The 27,114-nt window shown below is 37.3% G+C and overlaps 4 protein-coding genes across 4 annotated transcripts in view; 3 read left to right on the forward strand and 1 right to left on the reverse strand.

Moving 5' to 3' along the window:
- The window catches only part of LOC114359387 (beta-1,4-glucuronyltransferase 1), a 69,121-nt gene extending 62,483 nt beyond the window's left edge, over positions 1-6,638 (forward strand). The window contains exons 4-7 of the mRNA XM_028313776.1: positions 261-572; positions 1,374-1,506; positions 2,531-2,664; positions 2,888-6,638. Of these exons, the coding sequence (XP_028169577.1) occupies positions 261-572; positions 1,374-1,506; positions 2,531-2,664; positions 2,888-3,085 (777 nt within the window). The 3' untranslated portion in view covers positions 3,086-6,638. The remainder of the gene's footprint in view (positions 1-260; positions 573-1,373; positions 1,507-2,530; positions 2,665-2,887) is intronic.
- Positions 6,639-6,648: 10 nt separating this feature from the next.
- On the reverse strand, positions 6,649-7,871 carry LOC114359394 (uncharacterized). The gene has a single exon (XM_028313789.1). The coding sequence runs from the start codon at positions 7,304-7,306 to the stop codon at positions 6,719-6,721; it is 588 nt and encodes a 195-aa protein (XP_028169590.1). The 5' UTR covers positions 7,307-7,871; the 3' UTR covers positions 6,649-6,718.
- Positions 7,872-12,142: 4,271 nt separating this feature from the next.
- On the forward strand, positions 12,143-18,401 carry LOC114360019 (protein obstructor-E). Its single transcript, XM_028314574.1, has 6 exons — positions 12,143-12,306; positions 14,298-14,494; positions 14,995-15,115; positions 16,096-16,290; positions 16,824-16,899; positions 17,844-18,401. The coding sequence occupies exons 1-6, from the start codon at positions 12,267-12,269 to the stop codon at positions 18,085-18,087; spliced, it is 873 nt and encodes a 290-aa protein (XP_028170375.1). The 5' UTR covers positions 12,143-12,266; the 3' UTR covers positions 18,088-18,401.
- A 128-nt stretch (positions 18,402-18,529) lies between these two features.
- Positions 18,530-22,284, forward strand: LOC114360028 (protein obstructor-E). The gene is made up of 6 exons (XM_028314586.1): positions 18,530-18,641; positions 18,788-18,885; positions 20,307-20,427; positions 20,781-20,981; positions 21,382-21,457; positions 22,075-22,284. The coding sequence occupies exons 1-6, from the start codon at positions 18,599-18,601 to the stop codon at positions 22,202-22,204; spliced, it is 669 nt and encodes a 222-aa protein (XP_028170387.1). The 5' UTR covers positions 18,530-18,598; the 3' UTR covers positions 22,205-22,284.
- The last annotated feature ends 4,830 nt before the right edge of the window (positions 22,285-27,114 follow it).

Here is a 27,114-nt window from a genome sequence, read left to right on the forward strand (position 1 = left end):
ATTTGAAGATTTTCATCGATAAAATTGTTCATAGATTACGCCTTTAAAGTTTGATCACTACATGCCCGGACACACTGTATAATAACCAAAAGTTTCTGGTGAGCTGGATGACTTTTGTTGGTAATTTAGAAGCATAATTCGAGTTAACGACTCAAGTTTTTACAGCTTTATTTCACGAAACTAAAGCCACGGAAGTTTCATGCATTAGTGTTCGAAATAAACCTCTAAATGTTACATAACTATTAACCTTTTTTTTTCAGATTCCTGACCCGAACGTATTCTTGAATGTACCATACAACTGCACAGTCACACCTCCGTTTATATCAATAAGAGCAAACGAAACGTATATGAAACAGAAGAACCTGCTTTACCCAGTAAATGTTGCTAGGAACATCGCAAGGGACTCTGCACTGACGCACTACATCCTGCCTTCCGATATAGAGCTGTACCCGAGCCCTAACTTGGTGCCCCGATTCCTGAACATGATCGCACGAAACGCGAAACCGCTTAATACCTCAACCAAACCTCGAGTCTTTCCAATAAGCATATTTGAAGTTGACGCCAAAGTTCACGTAAGTAACAGCTTTTATCATAATAATCTTTTCTTAAAAATAACGTTTAACGTGTGACAGACAACAACGTTGTAACAGTTCATAAAATATCTTAATTTAATGGCGTCCGATCGCTATTGAACTACTGTAATTTGTAATGACTCGATTGCGATGAGTAAACGTGGAGTTTTTTCGTAGAAATGGGGTTCCTCTAAATCTGCAATATCCCGATCTTAAAACCCACAATTAGGCTGGCATATCCTCTCGGAAAACAAACACAGGACTGTGATACGATAGACTCCTCCATTCTATTAAGGCATTAGCTGTTATTAGACAAAAAAGCTAAAAATCATTTACAAATAGCTTCAGCCATAAATAAGAGCTGGCTAACTGAAATAGGTCATCCAATTAAGTCTATCTTTCTTTTTCATCAACCTAATTAATGGTGATTATAACGAGCATTCTGATAAATGCGGTCGTTCGTGCGGTGGATAGCTATCACTATTATAAAGCTTAATCATTTATATTAAGCAAACATAAATTAAACCTAATCAACCTGATCGCCAGCTATACAAAAATCCTGCCTCTGATAAAGCAAGTAGACATGATCGAAACACTGTTCTCGCTAAAGATATCTACTAAACTCCTTCCAATAGGTCACTAGAAGATGACTTTTTCCCACAAGAACACGCTTTGAAATACCTGCACGTATTTAAAACCGTTCAATTGCCATAGTACACTCTATTATGTCTTTCACGCATGACCTAAAGCAAGTCATTCCAAAATAAACGAGTTATTCACGTAATCCTTTCCAACTTTCAGGTGCCATCAACGAAGACAGAGCTGCAAGCTATGTTGGCCAACAAAACCGCCATACCATTTCACAAGTTCGTATGTCCAAACTGCCACAACATACCGCAGCGCCAACAATGGATGACCGCCAACGAAACCAACCGTAAGAATTCAATTACATTTTCACAGCAACGGAAAATAAGCTATCGAAACAATTCATCTCCATTCACATGTCTTATTAATCAAACAATCCCATGAGATTAATGTTCACAGACCGATCTGGTTCCGATTGGAATTTAATTTGTTCATTAAAGGCGATGAGTCTTTATAATGCGCACGCCATTCTATAAGGCGCCTTATTCGGTGTTGAATCGATAAGACTACCTTGACTAGTCTAGCAGGACGCATCAATAGCATTACCATAAAAAACTAACATTATTACCTGCGACACTCAAATTGATGGGACGTATCTTCTAGATTTCGTTATGATGCTTTCAAACAGCCAATTCATGCTAATAAAATCGCCATTGGCTACAAAGTAGGTGAGCCTCGACTACAGTGCTTTTTATCTTGTAGGATGTTGAGATCTTGAGATGTCTAGGCCAAGTAGGGCAAATGTCACCCGGTGAGACGAACGCCAAGACCAGTATAGGTATAGGTCCTGCCGATGTAACCTACTTTTGCTTTTGTCTGTAATTGCCAACTTGGGTTCTATTTGTTGAAATTTCATTAGCAATTAATCACGGGTGCCGTAGTATCGTGGGCTATTTATGCCGTCTGCATGGCGTTTGCGTCGTATGGGGCATTCTAATTGCGTATTATGGTTCAATGACCGCGCTACCCGCCCGTTCCCAGACGCTCGGCGTTTTCTTACGCCAATTTGCAAAATCGAAAAGGCTGCTCCCGTCCGCATGGATTGGATTGCATCTTGCATAATTTCCGTAATTTCATATTTGCTGGCAGCGAAACTGCTACCAACTCCGTTTACTTCATTTCCTCTATAAAATATAGAGCACCGTCCACAGTCAAAGGAAAAAACGTTTTCACAAAATGATTCTAGACCCAGCAAAAGATGACTCACGATAACAACTGACTATTATCTTTTCAAAAAACGCTGCTGCATCTTTTTACAACAAGCAAGGTTTCGGTCATTCTCATTGTGTAATTTTTGTTTTTATTTGTCACAGAAATGGACGTGTTCCACGTGGGCAAGCGACAGAGAAGTTTTGTGCATTGGGAGCCAATCTTCATCGGCACCCACCAAGATCCTTATTATGACGACCGACTCAGCTGGGAAGGGAAAAAGGATAAGATGACTCAGGTTTGTATTAACTTACGCCTCCCTCAGACATTAAGTACATATAATTTTAAGCTACAAATGTCATCTGCTTCTTCAGGCACTACTCCTAATAAACATAAATTCTGAATTTCGTTTATCATTAACATTGTTGCGCTGCTCTTTTCCTGTGAGGAGCACATTTTCCTCACCTCTAGTTATATTTTCCCAGTTGATTGTTGCTAAATTCTTATACTCTCTTTTTCAGGGTTACATCCTCTGCGTGAAAGACTACGAGTTCATGATCTTGAACAACGCCTTCCTGATCCATAAGCCCGGCATCAAACACTACGTGAGGAACGCGAAGAGAGACTCCCTGGCCGCAAAGCAAACCGCCTACATCAAGAATGTCATCATGCCCGAACTAAAAAAGCTGTACGGGACAAGAAATGGATGCGCGCTGTGACGAAAACATAAAAAGATTGTTAGGATCCAAAAGAAAATTCGTCATAAAGACTGATATTCAAATCAGAGGCTATTTAGGAGTCTTTAAAGCCTTACTTGTTTCTACAGTGAGAACGGTAGTTTTCCCAAAATGGGTTTAGGGCTATTGGTTCATATTTATGGAAGTTACTAACGAATTTTGGACATGCGCTGACTTCTCGGGTCTCGCGAAAGTGTACGTTACTGTAACTTGGACAGATATTCATGCTCCTTACTTCAGTCGAGCAAAGCCGCTGGACTGTGACGTAATGTTTGATATACTATCTCGTGATTGCTTCGCTAAGTTAGAAATAAATCGATAACAATTAACGACCTAAATGGGAACATTTCCTAGAGATATTGATGAAAAAATTAAGGAGATTGATTGTTTTATTAGTGCCCTTTAAAGAAGACTTTCTAGCTGTAAAATTGAAAAAAATTTCGGTACGTACACCGAAATGTTTGAAGTATCAATCAGTTTAAGCCCCATTGTCGCTGTATGTGTAATCAAATTGCGTTTAATAATAATATTAATCAGGTTACAGGGTGTATAACCGCCTGCCTTTTATACAAAAACAATTGTTTAGCTTTTTAGAATGAATTGAACATATCATATTGACGGCTATTAGTGGTTATTTGACCAGTTTTTACTCGAATGTTATGTATTACATAGTTATTAACATAACTTGTATGTAATAATCCTATCCAATAAGTAGTACCTACTCGTCTAAATGGGATAACGTACAATAAAATGTGCTTCGCAGAAATCCCCGTGTTCTTAGCAATATTAAATAAGTAAGTACTAATAGTCCCTAGTAAATATTCTGGACAAAAATAAATGCCCAAATGGTTTTTGCACAACAAAATTTAAAGAACCATTGCCTGTTAGCAACTTGAATAACTTTTAATAAGGGTAATGAATATAAAGCTCGATTTTATGGTTCAAAACTTTGGTAACTTTTACCCTCTACAAACATTGAAATATTGTAACAGTCTCACCAGAGTAAATGAGTGTTCTTCAATAATGAAATATTTAAGTGCTGGTGCACACACGACGGTTACATTTTTAAGCAATAACGACGTCCATAATGTCTAAGTCAATTGCATGAATATATTTTTTTAATAACTTTGGGTATTCAGAGCTAACAAACGCAAACATAATATAGGATCTACGTATCACTGTCAAATAGTTAAGTACTGATAATGATCTACAACTTTATTTGCAGTCAATGGCTTCCAAAACTCTGAATTTATGAAACAATCGCCTGATGTAATAGGTATACCAATAAGGTACCAAATATATTAATATATTGATAACTCAATGCCTAGCATTATAAGCTTATGAGACCGAGGCCTTATTATATCCGTAGTGTGTAAGCAAGTAATTTTACATTGATCGCGGCATTCATTTGTTCGGTAGGTCCTTCGATTGACATTTTCTGCACCCGCGCGTCTATCTGACACGGCTTAAAAAAGACTCTTGAAGAAATTTCTAAGAATATTTCTATTAATACCGTGAATTCTATTGACCCCATTCTACGGTACCTGGACAGTCAGATCCAGAAAGATTCTAACGCGCGTCTATGAATATTTGAACAGGCCTAAGATAATTTTTCTTACATCCGCATTCAGAGAACGTCCTGAATTGCCTGGTGCGACAACCTTCAAATAGCCTCGCCATAAAACGAAGTCTTGGTAAATGTATAGAATAAATTAAAAATCCTCAATTGAAGCCACTGCTTCAGCAAATAAGCACAAAGATATCTTTTTTCTTTAAAATGCTGAAGACGAACACTATAATCCGGGCGTTTTCAAGGCGAGAGGGAATAGGCACTTACAGGGCAGATATGTGCCATTGCAGTCAAATACCTGCCTTGTCTAGCATAAAAAAAAACGCTCTACATGAGCTGGTGGAAAATAATGATTTACTTCTATGGATGTATGGATTTTTTAATGATTTTTGACACATCCCATGTTTGCGTCTTTTTTATATTGCCTCGACAAGATAACTAGGAAGTTCTAGACAATTCAGGACGCAAGCAAATTATCACTATAACAGTATTCTTTCAAATATTGATTTTGAAAAAAGTGATAAGTTAACGCTCTGCCAGTGCAGTTGTTTTTCAGGATTTTTAGCTTCTGAGCCTCTACATTTACATATCAATTATTGTAGAATAATGTGGATAATCAATTTATTTGTAGGCGTAATTTTATACTTTATGTCTCAATTATTATCTGTAAATATAATGTGAATTAAGGAAATAATCATTTTTGAAAATAAATTAACTTACCCTAAGTTAAACAGTGTAAATGTTTTACTGTGCGGTAAAAAGTAAATATTCCGATCCTTGAAAAAAGGTGGAAGATAGGGATATTTTGGAAAAACCTCCATTAGCAATATCTACGTCATTGTTAGTCGTCTAGAATTCCTGAATTGCATTTCGTAATATTATTAATGTGCCTATTAATCGTGTTTAATAAAAATCCATTTACCTCAACATTTTGTATGTGAATACATTTACAGAATAATATTGCTTCTTTTGTTGCACGTAAATGGATTTGCAGACAGAAAGTGTTCGTGATTTGTTCAGATTTGAAAAGTTTCAGAGATGAAAAAGTTATAAAATATAGGTATTAACGTTCACAGTGAAATCTCTCTATTGATTGTGAAAATTATCTACTGTCTACTGGCTCATCCATTCATCCCGAGACAAGAGAATTCTAGTAACGAGCACTCAGACACATTTGTCTTAAAATTTCTCTTATATGTGGTCATGCAATATCTAATTATGCTGGAATATGCTATACAAATGGTTGAACGTGGCTTATTCCACAATCAATAAAGAAAATTAAAAAATAAGAAACTTGAGCTGTGCAAATCTCGAACAAGTTCTGGATTTTAATTCTGCCTCTACTTAGAATAAAGTTGAGGCAGAATAATACTGTAATATAATATAATTATACACACTGATGTGTGAAGAAGAGCCTGAAGGTATTCGTGATACTCTGTATTATACAAAATTAGTGCTTAAACTCACCACGTTCGAATTAATAAGTAGGAAAATAATTTAATTTTCATAATTTCTTAGTCCTATGTATAAATTAATTAAGATATTTTTAGATAATGTGATGTAATATAAATAAAATCATTTGAATATTCTCTAATGTACTCAACTTTTACTTAGTCATTTTTGGAATGTTTCAAACATGTTTTGTAATATAGTTTCTTTTGGACTATTTTGTTTAGGTCAATTATTCCTTTACTGTTTATAGTTTTAATGTTTCTTTAGGCTAAGTATTTCTGGGGTTTGGTTATGGCAAAAGCATGTGGTGAGTTTTCACTGTCGGCACCAAGGTTCGCAAAGTGCCTCTTAGTTGATAAGTGCATATATAAAAGTCTTTCAATGTGATCATTTACGAAAATGTATTTATCGAATAATGTAAGTAGTTTAACTTTTATATCAGCGGTTTCATAAAAATCTACAGGTAACGTGTAATCGGTCTAAACTTTCGAATAAAAGAAATCTTATTTCTGACGTTGCTGGTTTTATTACTAAATCCTTACTGTAACCTAAAATATTAATAAAATACCATTTATGATTAACATTAAAAGAATCTATAACAACGAATATACGCCCAATCCTAAAATTGCCACTTTAAAATTAACTTTAACCGTATCTCCTGCTGAGCGTCTTCTATAGAAAGGACCTGGTCCAGGAGGATAGTGACTGTCAGGAGGTCTTATGGGGTCTCTATACCTCGCATACTCATCGTAAGTGGGTATCCTGCTAGTTGTATGAGGAGGGTCTGGATAACCTGGGGTACTTCTCCTTTCCTCTGCTGATCTTTCAGTTACTTCTGTATCTGTTTGAACCGCAGCATCTTTGGATTCAGGAGCTTCTTTAGATTCCGGTTCTTTAGGCTCTTCTGCTTGACTTGCTTCTTGCTTATCATCTCCATTATCACCTCTCCCTTCACCATTCGACCACAAAATAGAATCGTTAAGAATATAACTAGGGAGAAATACAGTCTGCACTCCGTCCAAATAAATTGACGTAAAACGATTATTAACACTCGATGAACGGGGTGCTAATGCAGATGGGACTGTGCTAGCAATTCGTCTTGGATAACGAAATAAAATCAAGTAGTTTCTGTGAAAAATAATGAAAAACAATAAAGTATTCAAAATCCCAAAAGATGTCATTTCCTTGGCATTTAACGTCTCATTTTTTCATTTATGGTCCCATATTTGTAGTCTATGAACGTCACAAACACCAATCTTCAACGAGGATTTAACAATTCATAATTATTCCACAATTCTACAGCTTCGTATAAGGCTAAATTAATATCAAGTTTAAACTCAAACATAATTCGTGCAATAATGGCTTCGCTAACTTTAAGTTTCAAACAGTCGAGAATTCCGAAATTACGGCAACATCCCAGACGCTCGCCTCTCAGAATGCTGATGAGGCAGCCTGAGATAAGGAAGTTGATCAGACGGTACGTGCGGCGCATACTCCGAAGCCAGGTTTTACCCTATTAGGCTCAAATTTATTTCTTATCGTACAACGGCCAACGCACAGTTATCATAATGGCATTCTACGTAAGAATCCGAAGAAGAGGAAGAAAACTTGCGATTTACAGTTTAATGTGTTGTATCCAACTCTTTAATGTGACCGAAGACTCTTTAGGGGCGATACACAAGTAGCAACTTAAGTTCGGCTTTTTCAACTTGGACAACTATATACAAACTTGCAACGCTGCTTATCACGTTTAAAGTAAAAGAAGGTTGTAAATTCCATGTGTGTAATCTATCTAGACACAAACAGACATAATATCTAGATGTCTGTCTGCGGCATCTTAACTTCCAAAGTAACACCCGTATTGACAAACTATACTTGCCTAAATGAAGCAGAAAATCGAACGCACAGCGTTGAATAGAGCTCTTTGATTGGTTCGTGTGACACCCTGTGCGTCCACGCGCACTGTGAGACCTCATAGTAATGTTTGTGAATATGGGCGTAAATAACCCTGACTGTTGAGAAGCAACTGCTTCGGGCAACTAATGTTGCTACGCATGATCATTACCCTATTAGAATCGGTAATTGATGTTTTATTATCTTTCCGAATCAATTAATGTTTAATTTCGAAAACAATGACTGCACAGGGACAGCGCATTAACAATACTTACCAAAGAACACACCAAAGACATCCGCGTGTCAAACTCTAACGAATCGATCGTCGTGGTGGATCCTTGACTTTCAAATAACATTGAGCATTAAATTTAATTAATTCTCTGAATTTTAATTTCAAAGGTTGGGTTGGTTGGTTCAAATGTCTCCTATCATTATATAAATATTATTATAAAAGGTACCAGTTTATAATTTGACTTTTAAACTGTTAAATTTTGCCATTTCGCTTGGCCTTTTCATTTTAGTTATCCTTAGATATTATTATTGTTGTCTATAGTTTAACTATCAACTTTGACTTCTTATTAGCATAATTTAAAACTGAACTTTAATGGGTGTGGACTGTGGTATGTATTTGATTGGTTAAATCATGATTATGGTGTGTTTGATAAGGGTGTCATCGTCTCATGAGCATCATCTTAGACACGCACTTAAAGAGCTTACGATTAATAAAACCTTCTAAAGAATAAACCTATAAAACGTAGCTGCAATAAAACAGAACGAACACTGCCTTTCGCGGAATCCTAATTATGTATAATGGCTTAACCATCTATCTCATAATAGATGTTTTTACCACATTAAATTATGCCTTCATTATTATAAGTTTTTGCTGTATTTCTAGTCTGTGAAGGCTTGGGCAAATAATCTCTATTATTTGCTGGCGATACGTGGCAGAATGATCTTATCGCCTCAGTTCGCCTCATTGTCCAGTGCTCTCTTGGGCACAGGACCTTAGAGGTGGGGTTTCATAGTTAATTTCTCAATTTAGTTAGACGGCACATGCAGGCATGAATAGACCTTAAGGTGATAGTCATCTAAGAATAAAAAACTGCTTCATTAAATGTGTTGTCCTTACTACACTAGCTTCTACAGTTTTACTTTTAATTATTAATCAATTTAATCATGAATCAACTATGACCAAAACGATCACACTTTCCACATAAGTAGGTACCTACTTCAATAACCGTATTACTTAGTGTTAATTTTTAATTGAAGCATACTCATAACTTCAACAGTTTACTTTGGATCAATATTATTGTAGTTCAAAGAATATTCGACTTCACTTATATCCCATTCATAACTAACCTAAGAAATAACCACAGCTTTGGTATGAAAAGGACATGGGCGCAAGAAACTCAACAACTTTGTAAGCCTGAGGTGAGGCAAGACCACCTCTGCGTCAATTTACTACCAATAAATGTCCATCCAATTTGCTGGCAAACCCATTATTCCCGTATATCCTGGGAACCTGATATGAAAGGGACCGCCACGTTGACATCTAATTGAGTAATTAATTAGATAAGTATCATTGAACATGCGAAAGGAAAACGTAGAAGCATTAGTAGTGTCCCGATGGTAGGATATTCCGCTAAGAGAATTCGCATGTTTTTCATGATTCGTGCCAGTTTTCTGAATACAAAGAAACTAGGCATCAATGTCATAGTAGATTCTACTTACTATGGCAATCATTCTGTAACTTTTCCATAAAGTGCAAAATCGTAATACTGATAGCACGGCTGATAGCTCTGACCGATGAGGTTATCACCTTTAGTTTTCGGCGCGTTTGAATGTCAAAAAACTTTTGTTGTACAAAATCTGCTTGAAATGTAGTAAAAAAGAATTCAAATATTTAAAAGAATTTAAAAGCGTTTTGGTAACTTCTATACCATTTTACCTTTAACTACCATCCAATTAAAGGATATTGTATGAGACGCGCTCTGAGAAATAGGGGTAATTTCCTCGCACGGCATCAGAACGTAAATGAATAGCCCTAATACCACCATTAAGCCTAATTACGTAGCTTACAACTGACCAGGTTTTGGTCTAATTAGCTCTTTATATCGCACCGTAAAAAGAAATAATTATAACAGGTCATGGCACAATACAGATCACTGGAGCAAATGATGACCATTGTAATAGCGTTCATCAGTTGGCGCCCCTGGCAAATAAGGTCCAGATGACTCCACCAGTGGCTAGGCAATGGTACTAACTAATGAGCAGAAAATTAAATATGGTACTCTACCTATTAAGAAAATATCATTTTTCGAATATTTGATAATTTCATACCCGGATTAATCGACCACGTCTTTTTAGTAAATAACGGACAATCGCAAGAATTTCAAAAGCATTACGCGTTCTCTATAAGAGGTCAAAATCAATGTTTGAAAAGGTCGGAATGATTCACATTTATGTCAACAGAAAGGAATGCAGTGAGGAGCATATCCTGGAGATTTATGGTTGGTGAGCCATTCTTGAAAGTTCAGAAGTTGTCGGAAAATTCTCCACGCTATAAATAACTTCAACGCAAATGTAGTGTTTTGTAACATCGTCTGAGGCACAGGTACATTAGAAGGATATGTTGCAATTGTATTGAAATAAGATTGATTTATGTTTGCCACATCCATCATCAGGTTACGTATTATTTAAAGGTCATGTCTTTATGTCATATCACCTGCTATGTCGAAGTCGACAAAAAGTTAGCTCTATAGTTCACCTACGAGTATGAGTGATTGATTAATTACCTAGTAATAAATAAAAGATATAGTATGCTAACTAGCTGGTTAAACCCACTTAATATAAGAAAAACTTTACAATATCTCATATACAAACAAAAATAAATTTCAGTTTTATCACGGATTTTGATTTATGACGTGCGAAAATAAGCTGTAGTAGGTACTCGTAAGTATGCGACAAGTTGATGTCACAAAATGATATCGGTGGTTATTGCAATTGATTGTTGTTATGTTGATGACGATGATGTTGTTAAATTCAAATACTAAAGCAATGTCTGAACTCTGCCGTGTACCTACTCATTTCGTTGTCGGACGTTTGTCGCTATAACATAATGACAAACTGTCTGTAATGCAACTACGAAATCGTGAAAGTGTTGTCCCTTCAAAGCTGTGGAGAATCTTTCCTATCTAAAGATTAGAGAACAAATAAAATGAAACCAAAAGTGTAGTTTTACTACTATACAAATATACATGCATATTATGTGGAGATGCTGATAATGATTCGCCGCGTACCTACTCTATCAACGACCGAGACAGATTTTTATGTTGAATACTGTCTACAAACTACGTATCACTATCTTAAAAAATGCCAGTATCTATTAGTGCATTCAACTTCCTCATTGTTTGATCAAACCTGCCTCAATATTCAGATACGGTCCACCAAAAACATCTAAAACCTGCCACTCTTGAAACAGATCTTTCACAATATCGCACGAGCTCTAAACTCGTAGATACGTGTTCGATTCCAACATACGAATGTACAGTCAACAGCTTTTATTGTATTGAATTAAGAATAAGGATGTATTTTGTCCTCAAGGACGTGACTTCAAACCGTAAATAATGTTTGAAAGATTATCCATTTTCAACATCTTAGTATAAGCAGCCTGAAACTTACAAGTATTCTCAACCAGGTAACCTTTTTTGAGGATCAGTCTGCAGCAGACGCTAGATCTTAGTTGACTTGTGAGACTCCACGATCTAAAATCACGTAACGTAACGTGGAAACATAGTGATCTCTCTACCATGAGCATCTGAAACTACATACATATAACCCAATGCATAATAGATCGCAGAGGGGTTTTACAAATACATACTGAAGGGAAAGGGTGCCACGTTCAGTTTAGTACCTTATTTGGAACATCTGTGATCGAATAGAGCACAGACTGAGGGCTTTTTAATAATTAATCTCTATCCCTGAAAAGAAGAGGCACCGCTCTAAAGTTTTCACCCATTTTTGAAAGGTCACAGATCTCATTCTTCAGACTCTACAACATTTCTGCTGCGGACTGTACCCAAAAGCTCGTCGTTGCGACCGGGTCAGTCCTGATGTAACCTAGGCGCGGCAGATGAGCCCCTTGCGCCACCGGTGTGTCCCCAAGGTCGTGACTCCACGGACCACGCTGCGCCATTCAGTTGGTTAGTAGCATTGTGTGAGCGCACTGGTTTGCATCCACCTGCTGAAATGAAGGCTTTCGTGATTTTCGCGTGCGTGTGCGCCGTTGGTGAGTTGAACTTTTAACCTGTAACTTAAGTTAACTGAGAGAAAGTTATTTTAGTTTAAAATCGTCTTTCAATAGTTCATTTTTTATTGATAATTTGTAATTAGCTTGAAGATTGTCTAATACAGACTAATCTCTCATTTTTAGGGTTCCGTAGCCAAAATGGCCAAAACGGAACCCTTATAGTTTCGTCATGTCCGTCTGTCCGTCTGTCCGTCTGTCCGTCTGTCCGTCTGTCCGTCTGTCCGTCTGTCACAGCCGATTTACTCGGAAACTATAAGTACTACAGTGATGAAATTTGATGGGAATATGTGTTGTATGAACCGCTACAAAATTATGACACTAAATAGTAAAAAAAAGAATTGGGGGTGGGGCCCCCCATACATGTAACTGAGGGATGAAAATTTTTTTTCGATGTACATACCCGTGTGGGGTATCAATGGAAAGGTCTTTTAAAATGATATAAAGTTTTCTAAAAAACATTTTTCTTAAAGTGAACGGTTTTTGAGATATCAGCTCTCAAAGTCGTAAAAAGTATGTCCCCCCCCCTCTATTTTTATAACTACGGGGTATAAAATTCTAAAAAAAATAGAGGTGATGCATGCTAATTAACTCTTTCAACGATTTTTGGTTTGATCAAAGTATCTCTTATAGTTTTTGAGATAGGTTGATTTAACTGTTGCTGCTACGGAACCCTTTGTGCGCGAGCCCGACTCGCACTTGGCCGGTTTTTATTAATCCGTTTTAATGTTATTTCAGGATATTATGACATAAATATCTTACAAATTACTATGTTTATTTTCAATTTAAACTTATATGTAGGCACATGCTCACTATTGCGGTTAGGGTTGTAAGATGTACCTAAGTAGCCTTTGCTAAAATTAGTTATGACATTATTTAATTAATGTAATGGATATTTACTATTTAAACAATGACATTATTGACACAATAATACTTAACTATTTCCAAGTCAAACATTGTTCTTAGATCTGTTTATTTGGTTTAATTTACCATAATTATCTTGTTAGAAGATACCTTCAGTATTAAGAGCCTTAATTGGGAAACTGCAAGTTAATTAACTGCACGCGTCGCTTGCGCACAACAATGGACGCTTGAATAGTACGCCGTAGACGTAGAGCCATTGGATTGTTTAGAAACAGATGTTTGATAACGATGTCAAATTATTTTTAATTAATAAATACATGCGCATAATTTTAAACTAAAACTGAGTCTGTGACCTCTTTGGAATAAACGTTAGACCTCATTTGGAGCTTAATCTGTATTTTGACCTCAAAATATTAAAATCTTTAGTTAGGTACTACTGTGTCTAATAAATATGGTAGACTATACTAGTCTACTTAAGAAATAAGGATAATGAATATCTAATCATCACAACTGTAGAAGACTACTTTATAAATCACGGATGACCTCTAATTTAGAAGTGCAATCCAAAAATAACACAGCTCGTAAATAAAACCTGCATAATCACACATTTATTATTTTTATTTGTTTGTCGGCCATTTTGAGGCTCTTAAGGAAAAGCGCAACGAATCGCATGTGCAGTATTATTTTAAACCGTGTTTTGTTTTTTATGACAGACCCACACGTACGAACATAACATAAAATATGAAGATGTTTGCATGCATTTTAGCACGATAGTGTATTAAACTTACTAGTCTGGAAAGGGAATGTAGGAATGCTTATTCTTAGGACCTTCGCAATTTACGGGAAAATTCACTAAGTAAATTTTCTTTTACCTTATATTAGCAATAAAGAGACAATTTTAAGTTATTTTTCCAACAACGGTTTTTTCAAGCTATCTTGACGATAGCCAAATTCTTGAATTTTTTTACAAAAATAAATTTGGTTACCTTGACGATGTGCTTCAATTTTATGCAAAAACGGCCAACCGAATTCTCACGTGTGGGTCACAACATAAATCTTAACACTGACCTTGACAAAAATACCAATTCACGACCATTTTATTCCCACAGCGTACGCGCAGTTTGGACAGATCCAGCGGACCAGTCAATCTAGGAACCAACAGTTTGGAAACCAGCAGTATGGCAACCAGCAGGGTTCGTTGGCGAGTCAACAGCAACCAGCTAGGAGTCAGAGTGCAGGCTCCTGCCATGAGTTGAATGAGCGGTACCCCGTGTCTGGCAGCTGTGACAGATACATAGAATGCATTGTAAGTTGAACTTCTTAAGTCTTTAGTTAGTCTTAACTCATTTCTAAAGATCGTGGTTATTTGGCCAACAAAGACTCTCCAACCTCAAGATTTGAATGAAAAGGTTGCCATTTCTTCTCCACTTAGAAAGGGCTTTTTAGTCAGCTTAAATTCAGTGACAAGTAGTGTTATATCAACAAGGCTAATGAGAAGGGTGCCAGGATTTTTGTATTTACCTATCTTCTTGGCCTATCGCATTAACTTCTTCGAATTATTGTAAAAATTGCCTCCATAAAATATTGCAGTCTTAGAAAAAAGATAATAAAACGTTCGACACTAAGTTCGTCTAGTATAGTACTAAAAGTATCATTATGCTAGCAATAAACAAAAGAAAAAAGAACAGTTAGAAAAGAAGCATTAAAAATCCCGACCTACCACACAAAAACATAAGCACACAAGTCATCAAACTGCAATTAATGATATCACAGAAATTAATTGACCTGTCGATTATTTTCTTGCAGAACGGAACGGCCGAAGAGAAACTTTGTCCGGATGGTCTCAGGTTCAACCCCAACCTGAACTTCAATGCGTACCCTTGCCAGTACCCGAATGACTACCAGTGCCTTGAGCGGTCTTCCCTCCGTAAGTTACAAACCTACTACCTTCTTTTTTTCTTCCTAGTCTTCTAATCCTTCTTAGATATTTTCTACCTTGTGGATGAAGGTCGTTAGCAGTTTCCCGAACATCTGAACAGTTGCTGAAGAGTGCGAATAGCAGTTATTTACCAATATATTTCAGCTGTTCAAAATATGATCGTCATACTACATAATAATACTTATTATGTGAAAAGATGTTTATGTTTACTTATGTCAAAGATTTCTGTCTGTTATGTTTTCACACCTAGCCCACTGAACTAATTTTGCAAAATGTTGATGGGTCTAGGTTATTAAAGGCAAAGGCCATCTTTTTAGGAACGTGGGAATGATCCTCAGTGAAATATGTTCACAATAATTTAACGCAGAACAGATTGGTTTCAATTCAATTGTAACGAATTTTGAAAGGGTCCGTGCTTTGGGTTACTGATTTTGTTTGCCTACCAGATGTACGAGGTGCGGTGTAGCAATAATTCTTTGTAAATGCCTAAAAAATGAGTCAGCACGTTGCAAAATCATGTATTCATCGCAGATTCTTGTGTTGAGGATGTTGATATCATCTCTTGTTTCGACAATTCCAAGAATTTTAATATTCTCAGTCAAGCAAGTTTTTGTGGTGTAGATGATTGTAGTAGACTATTATTATTTTGCATTAAAAAATCTAGGGTTCAAACAATTTTGACAAAAAAGCTTGTCTCTTTTCCTTGTTATTTGAAGATAAAAAATAGAACTAATATTTAAACGGCGATTGTTTTTACGTAGACATTCATGAATAATATTGAGACTTATTTGCATATTTACTAAAATTAATTATATCTAGACTGTATTTAGAAAGACACGGTAAAGTTCAACGAATCATCTTCCGCCATTTTTTTTTTCAGTGCGGCCTTCTCTGTCTCTAGTGCATAAGGTCAAGTTAGTGCCTCATATAGCAAAGCAACAATACCTTATATTAACGCAAAATTACAGAACCACCCCAACCCACTGCGGACTGCCCCAACCAGTTCGGCTACTTCAAGCTTGGGGACGCAAGGAACTGCAGCTACTTCAGAAACTGCGTGAGCGGCGTTGGCTACGACTTCACCTGCCCCGAGGGCCTGGCCTTCAACCCCGACACCTACCGCTGCGACTGGCCCGATGAAGTTGCCGCTTGCGACGCTGAAGGTTAGTTGGCCATCATCTTCAAAGAACTAACCAGCAAGGAGAACGCATAAAAAACAAATGACGTTCGAGTGACATTCTATTTTATCAGTTGGCAGATATTTCAAAACTTTTTATTTTATTTATGGCTTCATACGGTTTGTATATACTTATGGCCAGTATTAAATAATAACATTGCAGTTATTAATTATAAATTAGATTCAAATAGAATGCTACATGATTTCCTCCCTTTCCAACGAGTTTCAGTCAGTAAAAATTTGCCACTCTTCTGTTTGCTGGGGTAAGATAAAGGAATGAGACTTCATGAGAATTTCAAGAGAACGACTACGAAACTTATCTGCAAGGAGAACGCATAAAAACAAATGACGATCAATTGACATTCCATTCCATCAGTTTTAACAAAAATCATCAGTTGAAACAATTGAAAGATAACTATTGTAAGGTTTCCTACTGCATCTACTCGTATAATATGTTACTTGTTACCTTTGCTTTATGCTATTCATGTGCTGTTTTAACCGTTTTTCAATTGATTTCAGCCTTCCTCGGATTCCGATGCCCTGAAATTCCCATCTCTAAAGAACTCGGACCCCCAGCTGGATACAGATTTTACAGGTAAATATAAATTATTATTTATACCTAATTAGTAACTGTTTTATGAAGCTGATTATTAAAATGAATAAAAAAAATTGACCTTTAATTACATTATAATAATTAATTATTATGGAAATCTGGTACAACTGGTTAATAAAACCGAAAGCATTTCTGTGCTTATTCTTCTAGACTAAACTAGAGGTTAGTAGCAGTATTAAGTATGTGTAACTGATATTTAGTGATTTACATACTTATGACGTGAGAACTGGTTACTTAACGACCGGTCAGTCGGTGCTAAATGTCAGCAGATGAGCGGTGACCTTGCCTTATGTAACCTCGTTAATAGAAATGCCAGCGATTGCCAAGTCGACCTAACCTGTAGTTTGTATGATTTTATTGTAAACATATCCTATTTGCGCAATTAAGATTACGGTTTAGGCTTGCAACCACTTGGGAAATATTTCGAACGCTGTATCTAATAGAACATAAATCATTTATTAGAAAGACCGTACGAACTAGTGTGGTGGAATGCTGTAAGATGCACCAATACCTGTTGAATAATGTCAATGGCGTTTGACCAAGCTAAAGCTTACATAAAAATGGTACCTACCTAAGTATTTTTATGAAGTTAGACAGTTCACGCGGAACTTGGGTCTTCAAAGGATCATACAAACCCTAGCGAAGAACAGGCAGAAAATAATCTGAATATTAAAGTTCAACCAATCACAAGCGTTACTCTACGCTTGATAGATAAATTCTTATTAAAAGGATTCTTTCAAAAATGCGTAAAGCGCATAAACAAGAAAACTAATTGAATAAAAATACAAAACGACTCTACATTTATAGCGATAAGCACGACGCGTCGCCTAGAACGATACCAATACCAATGTTCGTTACACATAAACTTTTGAATTAGTTATTTAGATTATGTCAAATTGAGTGTACCACCACCATTCCTCTTTCAGGTCCGACGAGAGCTGCCAAAAGTACTTCCTATGCATCGAGGGCCGTCCACGAGCCCTGGCCTGCGGAGGAGACTCTGCCTTCGATGACCTGACCTCCACCTGTGTCTCCGCCGACGAGGTCGACGCCTGCCCAGTGGAACTGAGGAACGCCGCCGCCAGAGCAAGGAAAGAAGAGAAGGAACATCAGGCTCTAGAACAATCCCTCAGCTCTCTGACACCTCAGCAGAAAAGAAGAAACTACTAAACCCCGTCAACCATGCAGACGTCCTTGTATTTGGTGACGTCACAACCAGTCATTTAGTGTAATTTACCAGTTACCATTTTGCCAAAAATATTTCTATGCAAAATGAATGTTTAAAATTATAAATCTCCGTAGTAATATGTTATCTGTTACCTTACATGTCTTTTTAAGGTAATACGTCGGTCTACGGTATTTTGTGCTGTAAATTGAACTTGCGTACAAAGGGATACCTCTAACTTTATGACCAAGTTATTAAGATACTCGTAAAATAAGTTACACGAATTGTTAAAGATAATAAAATATTGTTACTTAATCAATTGAAGTTTCAATCGCGGCTCGCCACAACTATTTGAAACCACTAACGACTAGGTATCTAATTAACGATAATTAAGTAAAGTTGTAAGAGGAGTAAGAAATTAATGTTTTTTAGCAAAGCTATATAATTCGGCACTTTTGTCATATAGACTCATTCAAGAAAAAAGAGACCGCGGAGTGGTCAGTGACAAAAATCAAAATGCTACGATTCGTGTCTTTTACTCTTGCCATTGTTGCAATGTGTGAGTACAAAAATTTAACGTTTAGAAATTATATCATGTGTAAAAATTACGTGTGACATAGTGGTGCCAAAGATAGTGCTTACGAATTTTGTTTTTTATTTTCGCCTAATTTATTTATATTAAACTTAAGAACTGAATCCAAACAGGCAACGGTCAGATAGCTGTAGAACGGGATCCCGTCTGCGGAACACGGAACGGTTTCTACGGCATCGAAGGGAACTGCGATGCATACGTAGAATGTCGGGTAAGTTGAATTTTTTTTTTAAATTACATTACACCCTCAAATCAATCGAATGATAAGAACTCGTTAGCTAGAAACTACATAAGGTAAAGTAACTTTGTAGAATTAAGGTAGAGTTGCACCACCTAACTTAAACCGTAACTATAACGATAACCGGCGTTTTTTGTATGGAGATTGACAGATGTTTGACATTCGTTAAAGTAAGTTGGTGCAACCCAGCCTTAATAGTTTTCTTCAGATACATAATAATTGAGCAAATAAATAGTAATTCTTACTAAATTGTTCGTCGATCTAGTTTGCTGTATAGTTTTCCCTATAAAATAAAGACAATAAATTATCGGCTCTACTAGGTCCTTCTTATAAAACGTTATCTTAATTAATGCTGGCATGAGACTACGAAAAAAAGAGACGGAAAAAGCCAATTAAGCATGAATGGAATTTCTTTGGTCCAAAAAAAGGAAAATAATATTCCATAGGCATTATGTTCACCTGAAGTTGTAAAAAACAATGATCATTCAATAGACACTCAATAAAATATAGGCACCTAAGACCATAGCATGCGCACAGCGCAATGTAGGTATTACAAAAACAAAGCAAATGGACGGGCTGGTGGAATGCTTAGAAAACATCTTACTAATGTTATTGCATAAAAACATTTTCTTGCAACTTGTAACATAGGTTTAACATGTTATTTACATGATGTAATCGATTGAAATATCTGCCTCGTAATAATATTACATTCTACCTTACTACCTTAAACCTACAGTGTATCCTTAGTATGGGTCAAACAAAAAATTGGCTAATTACTCAAGTGTGTCCCCTCTCCTTCATGACGATCGGTCAAAAGAGAGATGCAGGCTATGGCGCGAAAGCGCTGATCTCCCCTGCCCTTTTGTCCCTATGTCTGAGAGTCCTCCACCTGGACATAAGCTCCACTGGCTTACCTGGAAGTCTTTAAATAGACTTCGGGCGCAGGTTGGCCGTAGTAAGGACAATCTGGTCAGGTGGGGATTCTTGGATGGCTTAAACATGGAGTGCAGGTGCGGTTTTGTTCCCCAGTCGATGAAGCACCTGATGTCATGCCCTGAGTGCCCAAGCAACTGCACTCAGGAGGAATTGATGAGTGCTACTGACAACGCCACTCTTGTGGCGGATATTTGGGCTGATACTGTGTAGGTCTGTTGTCGACACGAAAAGAAGAAGAAGAATTACTCAAGACATTTTTTATGAACATTAAATTATTGTTATTTTTGGAAGATTTGAATTTCCGTCTCTTGGGGAAAGTTGTTGCATTTGAGTCGTAGAATCAATTCTTTAAGTTTGATCCATTACTTACAAGGACACCTGTATAGTATAAGATTTTCTTCTCGTATAGTAATACGGATAAGTCGTAGTAATTTTAAGATAAATTTCTTTTGATACAGGACTACAGATCAAGGGAAATGCAGTGCCCTGACGGTCTCCACTTTGACCCTGCAGTGGCATGGCCAAACTATCCCTGTGGCTACCCCATGGAGGTGGATTGCGCAGGACGTGGTATCGCTCGTGAGTAAAAGTAATATAATTTAAAAACGACGAAATAATCAATGGACACTAAGGCTGAGTTCCATCATCTTATTTTAACAGTAACGACGTTTGTTAAAATTGTGCGTATAAGATTTTAAACTTTCGCGTTCCATTTCAACTAAAATAAGTAAGACACGGGTCTTACTATTAAAGTTGTGCGTGTAAGATAATGTAACCCAGCCTTATTGGCTTTGATAACAAAGGCGGTGACAAAGATAAATATGGATGGCCACTTAAAACTGGACCCGCGTGGTAGAGTTACAGTATAGAGTAGCCTAAGGCCTGACCATAGTAGTCAGAGCCCTATTTTGCTAACTTATGGAACTTTCCAGAACCCGCTCAACCCAGCGCCGAGTGTCCGCACCTCTATGGGTTCTTCCCGTCCCCCAAGGCCACAGCAGATGAGTGTGGATACTACCGCATGTGTGTCGACGGTGTCGCCGTCGAGATGGCCTGCCCCCCTGGGCTGGCCTTCAACCCCAGCAATGCCCGCTGCGACTGGCCTGATACTGTGTCCACTTGCAATGCTGCTGGTAAGATATTTCGGAAAAGCATATGTCTAGAGTGTGTGATTGCTACCTATGTTTTTATGTTAAGCAAAATAAATGGTTTGTTGTCATAACAATGCTGGGTTTCTGAACCAACGCGTATCCGTCATGATACGTCCGTGAAACAAGAGCCTAATGCCCGTTTTGCATGCACCATCAATTCCTGGTGACAACAAAATTCCTGTTATGTTACCATAGGGGTCACTTAAAAATTAAGGATTGATGGTGAAAACGGACATAACTCTTACTAACTACATCCTTATTTCGTTCCTTCGAACCGCTTCTCACATCATGGACGTCATCCAATGAATATAAAGGTAATCATGGACCAGTCATAGCATTTAGTAAAAATTTGTCATCTCTTAAAAATATTTAATCTTTTCAGCTTTCTTGGGATTCACGTGCCCCCCTCCACCGGTAAATGAAATTGGTGAACTTATAGAAGGGCCAGTTAACTACAAGTAAGTACATAATGATGATGGTGGAGTTAGCCCTTAACTTTAACTACTTTCAGTATAAACTGGTCATATCCAGCCCAGTAGCGAAGTCTTACTAGAAAATATATATGATCGTGTATGTATGTATGTATACTATAGTACCTTTAAGTTTTCCATTAATGAACTATTATGGAATTTATGGATTACTCGTAGGTACGAGGCTATAAAATAGGTATTTTATAGCCTATCCATCCATAATAGGCATGTTGACATCACCAATCAACTGATACGCTATTCAGAATGGAAAATAGATTTGATGATTCATATTATCTAATTAAGGTATTGTTTGATGACTCATATTATTATTATTATCTAATTAAGCCATTGATATAATAGGCTACTCGGCGTCAATGGCGTCAATTTCTAACATTTTTTCTTTACTGCTCCGCCCCTATTGACTGTAGGGTATCTAATGATAAATAGTCTAATGCCTTCCTCGGTAAATGGGCTATCCAACCCAAAAAAGTTTTTATCTAAAACAGTAGTTCCTGAGATTAGTGCGTTCAAGCAAACACACTCTTCAGGTTTAAGTAACTAGTAAGTAGAGATTAATCACTAACCTCCAAAATTTTAATTTCCAGATACGAAGGCAACTGCTTCGCGTTCTTCTCGTGCGAGGAAGGCCGCGCCCGGCTGCTGTCGTGCGACGCCGGCTACGGCTTCGACCCCGTCTCGGGCCGCTGCGTGGACGGCGATATTATCAAATGCTGAAAATAGATTATAATTTATTATTATAGACCCAAGGTTGCAAATAAGGCTTTTTAAATAAATATTTAGGTATCATTTTTGAATCACTTTTGTATTTTTTTTACTTGACGTAGGTGCGTACCCCAACATCCTCAACACTGGAATTTTCACTTAGTAAACAAATTGTACTTAGCCATAATAGGCACTGTGAGTCTACTCATCAGTCCCAAACAGCGGTGACGTAGCAACCACTAATTAGTCTAATACTCAGCACTCTATAAGATCAGGGAGATACCTGGTTTCTTTCAAAAACTTATTGTCTCTATGCTTTAATTCATCCACTCGCCACTCTGTAAGTGAAGCGTCAAAAGTTTCTATAACATAAATGTATACTGCCTTTTTAAAAATATATGAATGGAGTGGCCACCGTGTCGGTTAGGGAAAGAAACTCGACTTTTTCAGGTCATTGGATACTTACTTTGCTAACCAGTTTTTTTACTACTCTATGCAGTTGAAGCTGTAAAATTCTAATCACACAATCCTTTAAAAAAATATTACAATGAACTAACTAACCCTGGCAGTTAGGGAAAGAACCTCCATACTGTCAAATGCTGAAAATAGATTATACTTTATTATTACAGACCCAAGGTTGCAAATAAAACTTTCAAAAAATATTTTTTTAAATAAAAATTTAGGTTATCATTTTTGAATGGTTTTTCTTTTATCTACATTGAGAATGTCACACACCTATAATGATTCCGAGTATGCTATAATGGGCTCACTAATTCTACGCATCAGTCTCAAACAGTGGTAGCGTAGCATCCACTAGATGCGATTCAGCACTCTATGGCCACTGAAAACCTACTTGCTAACGCTGAATTTTTTCATTAACTCATCGCTCTGCTTAGTTAAAGCCACAAAAGCTCATCTATCCATCACACAGTCCAAAAAAAGAGCGTAGCATCCATTAGATACGATTCGGCACTCTATAAGGCCACTGAAAAACCTACTTGCTAACGCTGAAATTTGTCATGAACTCGTCGCTCTGCTTAGTTAAAGCCACAAAAGCTCATCTAAGATCCATCATGCAGTCCAAAAAAGAGCGTAGCATCCACTAGATACGATTCGGCACTCTATAAGGCCACTGAATAACCTACTTGCTAACGCTGAAATTTGTCATGAACTACACTCGCGAGCAAAAGTATGGAATCACTTACATGAAGTTGTTTCCACGCGATCTTGTGTACTAACGAATTTGTTAGTAACAAAAAAAGTGGCACCATTTTAAAGATTAAACTTTTATCTTTAAATTGATACCAAATTCATTTAAATCACACCAGTATTTAAAAAGATATCCCGGCTGATGTGAAGAAGTAACGAAAAAGACATGTATCAANTTCTTCACATCAGCCGGGATATCTTTTTAAATACTGGTGTGATTTAAATGAATTTGGTATTAATTTAAAGATAAAAGTTTAATCTTTAAAATGGTGCCACTTTTTTTGTTACCAACAAATTCGTTAGTACACAAGATCGCGTGGAAACAACTTCATGTAAGTGATTCCAAACTTTTGCTCGCGAGTGTAGTCGCTCTGCTTAGTTAAAGCCACAAAAGCTCATCTAAGATCCATCACGCAGTCCAAAAAAAGATGATGCCTCTATTTTCGATAAGGAAAAGTACCTTAACAATCCGACATGGCATCTGATAATGGGCGAGTCGGTCGCGTACTCAGATCATAGTGATCTGAGGTCGCGTAGTAACCCCTAGTACACGATTTAGGACTTTAACTAAATTACGAGAAAAACTCATTTTTGCAGTTTTCATACTAGTTGCTATTCAAGTAGCCATAAGATAAAAATAATACAGAATACATAAGCTTGTGATACCTTTTCAGAATCTCAATTAACCAAGGAAGTTTTTAAGGTAATGGGCACGATGGTCTTCCTTAATTTTTTTTACACGATGGCTGATCAAATGTGCAAGACAATGAATTAATTTTTCCTTCTTCTCTGCAATTTCTTAAAATTTTCATACTTTTAAACTAGTTTGTTGAACTTTAATCTTTTCTTTTGATAGCCTAACTATATCTTGTGATAAGGAAAAAAACAAGATTGAAAAGTATCCTCCATTTGTAGAAATGACATGAGAAAAAGTAATCGCAGGTGGCAATTTTCTAAAAATGCACAAAAACTTAAGTCTTGAAAACGGTGATATTTTTACTGGGGTCAAAATTGGACGTTAGGGAGACCATGGCGAGGCCTATCGATGGTTACAGGGTTATCCATTGTTTTTGGGACACCCTGTATAATTTTAAACATTTTTTTTTCACCTACGTATGTACATACTCCAGGAATGTTCTTGAGTGGCGACCACGAGCCGGAAGACGTAGCGTGGGCAGGCCTCCCACTAGGTGGACCGACGATCTGGTGAGGGTCGCGGGAGGTGCCTGGATGCGAGCGGCGCACGACCGGTCTTTGTGGAAATCCTTGGGGGAGGCCTTTGTCTAGCAGTGGACGTCTTTCGGCTGAAACGAACGAACGAATGTAGGTACTCCAACATTGAAAATGTCACACACACGATTAAAATGATCCTGATATCCCGATCCTGGGTACAGTACGGTCAATAGCGTAGCAACCACATGGTGACTTAGCACTTTATCAGGCCTCAGGTTGTGCTAACCAGTTTCAATTTTCTAATGAACTAGACAGTGTCCAGTTGAATCCATAAAAACTTTTATTACTGAGCATGCAGTTCTTTATAAAAATGAAGCTGAATGGAACAATTCCAAATTACATAGGCAACTGCTTTGCGTTCTTCTCGGCTACTTTCGTGCTACTTCTTCAATACTTGGGGGCCGCTATCTAGTACTGAAATTTCCTGAAAATCGATTACGAGTACCTACTTCTCACGACACGTAATAATGACATACTTAAGTACCAAAGCTATTGTTACACAAGAGCAGCGTACCTACCTACACTTATGTATGTATGAGAGTTCTCCTATTATTTATTCTGTGGCATGGGGCCTTCGTTATCGGACCCTTCTCTGGTTTTTAACTCCGGCAAAATACCTTTCCAGAGTCAATTTATTTTCATTTTGAGATCACAATAGCTACGAACAACTTGCACGTATGTGGATTTAATGAAAATTGAAAATGTCGCATAGGTACAACTAGGGTTTCCATCTCTAAAATTTGGCAATCAGGATAAGACGCATGAAAACCCCGGATTTAGAGGCCAGAACCCGGACATGTAAAAAGATTTTTTTTAAACTTAGTGCATCGCCTGGCATCGGCCTTATATAGACTGAAATTTATAGCCCGGAAAACAAACCCTGCCCTGCCTCGGGCGCCCTATAAACTACAACAAATCCGGGGAAGTCCTGACAAATACACGTAGGTGGTACCCTACATACAACAATCATAATGATGTGGTTAACGTCGCCTAATCATGTTGCTCGGATAAAAAAGTAGATCGTTTTCATATTAACGAAAAATGACAAAAATGCATAATTACAGAAAGATTACATTGATTGATTTTGCTCTAAATGTAACGACTTGCAAATTAACCTAAATATGTGTCAAGCTAGCTGACCCGGCGAACTTCGTACCATGAGTGTGCTCTTCAGAAATAATGTAGGATTTTATGGTGAAAGAATTTTTAACGATGGAGTTCCAACGAGTTGGGTTCTCAGAAAAGGCCGGTGTAATCTGTAACTGAAAATTCGGGTCCGTGGCCGAGTCCCCCAGTAATAATAATAATAATAAAAGCCCCGCAGGGCAGCTTTGTGGCGAGCTGTTGGTGAGTAGCGACACCACGGGGCCAGTTGTTAATCCGAGTGCTCCCGAGAGTCGGTCAAGACCCTCGTCTTCGGCTTGCCGAAGTGGAATCCGAGAGGGTCTGCAGGACTTTCACCTCTGGCTTGCCTTAACCGGCCGGCCAGAGTGGAGTCGCTAGAGCTATATGCTCCAGGGGTGGAAGTGTTAAAGGGCATAACGCCGCGAGTAACTTCGGAGAAAGCGCAGCACACCTCTCTACACTCCTGAGCTGGCAGACGCCAATGTTGCCCCTCAGTCCGGTCTGTACGACCCATGACGCCAGGGGGGGCCCATTTAGTCGCTGGCTAGTCACCGCCTGCCATTTTTTCAGTCCGAGACTATGAACCAGGCAGGTGTCCCGTAGTCTCCATCCATAGCCCAGTAACCAGTCCNTAGACGTAAACGCTCTTAATAATTACTAACTAACACTCACTTGGCAATGCGTCGATGTAACACGATGATTCAAATGTGTGTAGTAAATGTACTTGTATATGCTCTTAAGGCATCTTTTGTATTAATTAATGTCAATTATATGGATAGCGGTGCGGGTTGTACAATAACTAAATGTCTATGTATAACTTTTTACTGTGTCTCTGAATTGTACAATTGTTTGTTATCCTAAATTTTAAAAAAATGTCCCGGGAACTCAGGGTTAAGTCCCACGCACATTTTTCGATTCAAATATCATGTTTCTGTGTACTTTTAGCATTAAAAATGCAAAATGAATGTAATGAATAACTTTAATTATCAACTATCGATGTTTAAAATAAATAACGAAATATGTATTGGAAATTGATGTTTTATTTCGCTACCCTTCTGTATTTAGTATTCAATACACTATACTTTATTAAAATACAAAAACCACGAAATACTTAACTTTTAAAGAATTGTTTCTTATGTAGTAGAGTTTATAATTAAATTGAAAGACACACACATGATAAAAATCACTACATTACCCCATCTTATTAATAAAGTACACTGTGTACATACAGTACATACCTAATTTTAGTTTAGGCTTCTATCTTATGGCAGTTTTTGTCCTCATTACCTCAGGATTCAAAGAAAACGTAAAATTTAATTGCTACCTGTAATTACTTTGCCATTTGTCGACATATT

This window comes from Ostrinia furnacalis, unplaced genomic scaffold, assembly GCF_004193835.3.
Source record: "Ostrinia furnacalis isolate ACB-3 unplaced genomic scaffold, ASM419383v2 OfSCF0319, whole genome shotgun sequence".
In the NCBI taxonomy this organism is placed as follows: domain Eukaryota; kingdom Metazoa; phylum Arthropoda; class Insecta; order Lepidoptera; family Crambidae; genus Ostrinia; species Ostrinia furnacalis.

What these genes read in the sequence shown, in the direction of transcription:
- LOC114359394 (XM_028313789.1), bottom strand. Translation starts at nt 7,306, where the DNA reads ATGACATCTTTTGGGATTTTGAATACTTTATTGTTTTTCATTATTTTT.
- LOC114360019 (XM_028314574.1), top strand. Translation starts at nt 12,267, where the DNA reads ATGAAGGCTTTCGTGATTTTCGCGTGCGTGTGCGCCGTTG. An exon ending in CGCGTGCGTGTGCGCCGTTG is followed by an intron (nt 12,307 to 14,297) that starts GTGAGTTGAACT and finishes TTATTCCCACAG; the next exon opens with CGTACGCGCAGTTTGGACAG. An exon ending in TGCCGCTTGCGACGCTGAAG is followed by an intron (nt 16,291 to 16,823) that starts GTTAGTTGGCCA and finishes AATTGATTTCAG; the next exon opens with CCTTCCTCGGATTCCGATGC.
- LOC114360028 (XM_028314586.1), top strand. Translation starts at nt 18,599, where the DNA reads ATGCTACGATTCGTGTCTTTTACTCTTGCCATTGTTGCAATGT. An exon ending in ATGCATACGTAGAATGTCGG is followed by an intron (nt 18,886 to 20,306) that starts GTAAGTTGAATT and finishes CTTTTGATACAG; the next exon opens with GACTACAGATCAAGGGAAAT. An exon ending in CGCAGGACGTGGTATCGCTC is followed by an intron (nt 20,428 to 20,780) that starts GTGAGTAAAAGT and finishes GGAACTTTCCAG; the next exon opens with AACCCGCTCAACCCAGCGCC.